This window comes from Pristiophorus japonicus, chromosome 1, assembly GCF_044704955.1.
Source record: "Pristiophorus japonicus isolate sPriJap1 chromosome 1, sPriJap1.hap1, whole genome shotgun sequence".
In the NCBI taxonomy this organism is placed as follows: Eukaryota; Metazoa; Chordata; class Chondrichthyes; family Pristiophoridae; genus Pristiophorus; species Pristiophorus japonicus.
Genome location: NC_091977.1, coordinates 334,436,604 through 334,442,603, shown reverse-complemented (window position 1 = coordinate 334,442,603; position 6,000 = coordinate 334,436,604). Strand labels below are relative to the sequence as shown.

Sequence of the window (6,000 nt, the reverse complement as noted above, 5' to 3'; positions counted from 1 at the left end):
TTCCAGTCAATTAGTAGACAATATTCAACTAGTTCATGTTCCATAAATATACTGTTAGAATAAAGAAAAAATCCAGAAAAAGCTTTAAATTTTTCCAAGGAACGGCGAGAGATATGAAGAACCAAAAACAGCACTATAAACATACTGGAAAATAATTTTAAAAAAATGATTAAAGCATTGAACCCACTCTCCTCTGCACTCACATCGTGTTCCTTCCTCCCTCCCTCCCTCTCCACTCACACCGTGTTCCCCCCTTCCTCCCTCCCTCTCCACTTACACCGTGTTCCCCCCTCCCTCCCTCTCCACTCACACCGTGTTCCCCCCTCCCTCTCTCTGCACTCACACCGTGTCCCCCCCTCCCTCTCTCTGCACTCACACCGTGTTCCCCCCTCCCTCCCTCTGCACTCACACCGTGTTCCCCCCTCCCTCCCTCTGCACTCACACCGTGTTCCCCCTCCCTCCCTCCCTCTGCACTCACACCGTGTTCCCCCCTCCCTCCCTCTGCACTCACACCGTGTTCCCCCTCCCTCCCTCTGCACTCACACCGTGTTCCCCCTCCCTCCCTCTGCACTCACACCGTGTTCCCCCCTCCCTCCCTCTGCACTCACACCGTGTTCCCCCCTCCCTCCCTCTGCACTCACACCGTGTTCCCCCTCCCTCCCTCCCTCTGCACTCACACCGTGTTCCCCCCTTCCCTCCCTCTGCACTCACACCGTGTTCTCCCCTCCCTCCCTCTGCACTCACACCGTGTTCCCCCACCTCCCTCCCTCCCTCTCCACTCACACTGTGTTCCCCCCTCCCTCCCTCTCCACTCATACTGTGTTGCTCCCCCCTCCCTCTCCACTCACAATGTGTTCCCCCCTCCCTCCCACTGCACTCACATCGTGTTCCCCCCTCCCTCCATCCCTCTGCACTCACACCGTGTTCCCCCCTCCTTCGCTCTCCACTCTCACCGTGTTCCTCCCTCCCTCCCTCTCCACTCACACTGTGTTCCCCCCTCGCTCCCTCTGCACTCACACCGTGTTCCCCCCTCCTTCCCTCTGCACTCACACCGTGTTCCTCCCTCCCTCCCTCTGCACTCATACCATGTTCCCCCCTCCCTCCCTCTCCACTCACACCGTGTTCCTCCCTCCCTCCCTCCCTATCCACTCACACCGTGTTCCTCCCTCCCTCCCTCTTCACTCACACCGTGTTAACCTCCTCCCCTCCACTCACACCATGTTCTTCTCTCCTCTCCGTTGATAATGTATTTCCCACTACTCTCTCTCTGCTGACACCATTCTCCTCAATCTGCTCTCTGCTGACACCGTTCTCCTCAATCTGCTCTCCGCTAACAGCGTGTTCTTCTCCCCTCCACTGCTCACTCTGGTACCCTGTTCTCCGCCCCTCCATCTCCTCTCCACTGGCACTGCGTACTCCTCAACATCCTCTCTGCTGACACTGTGTTTTCCTCCCCTCGCTCTCCACTTTCCGTTCCAATGACATTGTTCTCCTCCCCTCCTTTTCCTCTCCATTGGAACCATTCCCGCCTTTCCTCCCTCTCCAATGACACCGTGTTCTCCTACCCTCGCTCTCCTCTTTGCACATACTTTTAACTCCATCTTCTCTGACACCGACACAACACATCGACACTAAGAACATCAGAACATAAGAATTAAAATCAGGAGTAGATAATTTGGCCCCTCGAGCCTGCTCCGCCATTCAATGGCTGATCTTCTATCTCAACTCTACTTTCCTGCACTATCCCCATATCCCTTGATTCCCTTAATATTCAAAAATCTATCGATCTCTGTCTTGAATATACTCAAAGACTGAGTCTCCACAGCCTTTTGGGGTAGAGAATTCCAAAGATTCACAACCCTCTGAGTGAAGAAGTTTCTCCTCATCTCAGTCCTAAATGGCTGATCCTGTATTCTGGGACTGTGACCCCTGGTCTAGACTCCCCAGCCAGAGGAAATATCCTTCCTGCATCTGCCGTCTAGCCCTGTAATAATTTTGTACGTTTCAATGAGATCACCTCTCATTCTTCTAAACTCGAGAGAATATAGGCCTAGTCTACTCAATCTATCCTCATAGGACAATCCACCCCATCTCAGGAATCAGTCTGGTGAACCTTTGTTGCACTCCTTCTATGACAAGTATATCCTTCCTTTGGTAAGGAGGCCAAAACTGTACACAATACCCCAGGTGCGGTCTCACCAGGGCCCTATGTAATTGCAATAATATGTCTTTCATCATCATAGGCGATCCCTCATATCGAGGATGACTTGCTCCCACGCCAAATGAGTTCACAGGTGTTTCAATGAAGGGCCTAATATTCCAGGACCCGAACTACATATTGAAGGGTGGAAGATGCTTGTGTATGGATTGTTTTAACATGCGTTGGCCGTTGGACACCAGCCACCACATGGGCTTGACAGAGTTAGGTCTTGGTCCAGTGGCAAGGATTACCCAAGACGACTGGAGACAAGCTCTGCTGCATGGACCTAGTGCACACAAATATTGCAGTGTGGGTTGGCCCGTGCTGCCCCTGGGCCCTTGCCTCTTCTGGGCCCCGAACTGACGCCTCTCCTGGGCCCTGATCACGTCGTTGCATGATCACTTCGGCGTGGCGGCCCTGACCTGCAAGGACCATCAACTGTTGTGGGAGTTTGCTGTAAGCAGTTTGGCTGCTGTGTTTCCTACAGTACAACAGTCACTACACTCCAAAAGTACTTCATTGGCTGTGAAGCGCTTTGAGACGTCCGGTGGTCGTGAGAGGCACTATATAAATGTGTCTTTCTTTTTTTTTAATAAGTACTAAATAACATATATACAAAACACTCCTGAAGATGTCTTTACTCTTATACTCAAATCCTCTTGTAATAAAGGCCAACATACCATTTGTTTTCTTAATTGCTTGCTGTAGCTGCATGTTAACTTTCAGTGATTCATAATCAAGGACACCTAGGTCCCTCTGAACACCAACATTTCCAAATCTCTCACCATTTAAAAAATACTTTATTTTTCTATTTTTCCTACCAAAGTGGATAACTTCACATTTCTCTACATTACATTACATTTGCCATGTTTTTGTCCATTCACTTAGCCTGTCTATATCCCCTTGAAGCCTCTTTGCATCCTCCTCACAACTTATACTCCCACCTAGCTTTGTATCACCAGCACACTTGGATATATTACATTTGGTTCTTCATTCAAATCATTGATATAGATTGTGAATAGCTGGAACCCCAGCACCGATCCTTGCGTTACCCGACGAGTTACTGCCTGCCAACCCAAAAAAATGACTCGTTTATTCCTATTGTCTGTTTTCTGTCCGTTAACCAATCCTCAATCCATGCTGGTATATTACCCCCAATCTCACATTAACACTGACACTAACACATGGTCCCTAGCACACTGACAATAGAAACTGATCCTAGCACACTGACCCTAACACAGTGACATCATCACACTGGAAACTGAATGGAGCGCATGCGCTGGCCGCTCATTCACAATTCTCGCCCGCAGTCGGGTTGCGGTGACCTCATGCGCTCGCAGTACGTTCTATGCGTGATGACGTTGATAACATGCTGACGGTTCTTTGCGGGAGGCGGAAGTGCGCGCGTGCGCGCGGTAAAGCGCAGTTCCAGCACCGGGTGAGGATGGAGCTACGCACAGAGGCCGAGGCCGAGGCGGAGGTGGAGGCCGGGCCCGTGCTGCACATCGCCGTGATCGGCTTCCACCACAAGAAGGGCTGCCAGGTGAGCGGGACAGCAGCAGGAGAGAGAGGTCTGAGCTCTGGGATTAGGGGCAGCGGTCTCCATGTGGGATTAGGGGAAGGTGTCATGCTCTGGGATTAGGATTGGGACAGGGGTCAGGCTCTGGGATTAGAGAGATTGTCTGGCTCTGGGATTAGGGGCAGGGGTCAGGCTCTGGGATTAGGGGCTGGTGCTCTGGGGTTAGGGGCAGCGGTCTGCATGTGGGATTAGGGGAAGGTGTCATGCTCTGGGATTAGGATTGGGACAGGGGTCAGGCTCTGGGATTAGAGAGATTGTCTGGCTCTGGGATTAGGGGCAGGGGTCAGGCTCTGGGATTAGGGGCTGGTGCTCTGGGGTTAGGGGCAGCGGTCTGCATGTGGGATTAGGGGAAGGTGTCAGGCTCTGGGATTAGAGAGAGTGTCAGGCTGAGAGATTAGGGGCAGTGGTCAGGCTGTGGGATTCGAGAGAGGGGTTCAGGCATGGATAACTACTGAGAGCATAGAAACTGAACTACACCCAAGTTTGAAAAGCCTATATAAACTATTAAAAATATTAATTTAAAAAATATTCTATAACTTAAGGCAATGTTATAACCAATATTTTGACAGTATATGGTATTATTTAAGGATCTGATTTAGATTGCTGTTGGCAATCATCCCCTGTTATGTGAGTTTTGGTATGGTGTTTGTTTAGCCAAATGATATAAAGGCCCTGAAATCATGGTTGGCGACATAACTGAGGAGTATGCTGCCGAACTCCGAAAGAAGTCCACACCTACCTGGTGCAAGGCCCCCTTGGAAAACATGCATTGTTTCGCTGTGGAGTTGAGCGTAGCGTAGTGGCCCACGGATTCCAGGGGCGCACCCTCTACGTAAGTGGACCTGGGATCACGTGGGGTGGTGTGCCAGTCAGGAAACAGAAATCTCCGATGCCTAGTAGCAATCAAATTGTGAATATTGATTTGAATTGATTTATCAATCCTACTATAAATAATAATGAACACTCAAGCTAGACTGGCATGGAATATTTTTTGTAAAATAAACATGATCCTTTTTGAGAATCTGTTCAGTTTTACTTGCATAGAGTGAAATTAATAAAAGCAATTATTCAAAGTGAGGTATGGCAAAGATATATTAGGCAGCACATCTTGTTTCAACAATATCCAATTACCTTATTATGCAAAAAGTCTGGTGGCTGGGAATAATTCGTAATCTGACTGATGGAGAGCAGAGTGAGAGAAATACAAAGTAATGGCAGTGTTTGTATGGCAATATAAAGCTATGTTGCTTTGTGCTTATACTCTTCAGAGTATGCCATCATACCGACTACAAATTCTGCCCCTAAATGTTTGACTTTCAGTCTGATAATGATTTGTGCTTCAATTGAATGTTGGTACAGTTTGGTCATACTTCAAAGTCACTCAATCCAAATGATCTGATTCTGTTTTTAAGCACTAAATTCTCACTATCATTTACATTGAATTATTCAATAAGCAATATCCTTCTCAGAAGAAAAATACCAGAAATGAGCAGCAACCGATTTCTCAATTTGATTCTAATTATAGCCTGTGTGAGTTATCTGAAAGCTTCATTTATGCAGGTTTTGTATCACAGATTACCTCTCTGATCACCTTGCATTCTGATCATCAAAACATCTGTCAATAACTTGCTCACTCTGCTATAGTGCATCTTCCTTTACCATTCAAACTGAAGCATTTTTTTGTCATGAGAAATAGTGCAGAATTTCTGACATGCAACCTATTTGCATTTGCATCTTTGCATTGACATTTTTATTTAAATAATTCTTGCATAAATATTGGGCATCTTTGCAGATTCTAACATGGCAGGGGGATGGGAACCAATGAAGCGAGATAGGGCGAAGTAATATGGAGTCAGAAACAGATGGTAGAAAGGTAAAAAGTAATAGTGGAAGGCCAAGTAAACAAAGGCAAGAAACAAAAAGGGCCACACTACATCATAATTCTAAAAGGACAAAAGGTATTAAAAAAACAAGCCTGAAGGCTTTGTGTCTTAATGCAAGGAGTATCCATAATAAGGTCGCTAAATTAACTGTGCAAATAGATGTTAACGGATATGATGTGATTGGGATTACAGAGAAGTGGCTCCAGGATGATCAGGGCTGGGAACTCAACATCCATGGGTATTCAACATTCAGGAAGGATAGAATAAAAGGAAAAGGAGGTGGGGTAGCATTGCTGGTTAAAGAGGAGATTAATGCAATAGTTAGGAAGGACATTAGC

General features: G+C 47.5%; 1 protein-coding gene across 3 annotated transcripts in view; it reads left to right on the top strand.

Moving 5' to 3' along the window:
• The first annotated feature begins 3,552 nt into the window (after positions 1–3,552).
• avl9 (AVL9 homolog (S. cerevisiase)) overlaps positions 3,553–6,000 on the top strand; it is a 145,963-nt gene continuing 143,515 nt past the window's right edge. For 2 of the 3 annotated variants that reach the window (XM_070889365.1, XM_070889355.1), the window contains exon 1: positions 3,554–3,743. In XM_070889365.1, coding sequence (XP_070745466.1) covers positions 3,570–3,743 — 174 coding nt within the window. In that variant the 5' untranslated portion in view covers positions 3,554–3,569. Of the gene's footprint in view, positions 3,744–6,000 lie in introns of all 3 variants that reach the window. The other variant, XM_070889373.1, reaches the window with a different exon arrangement.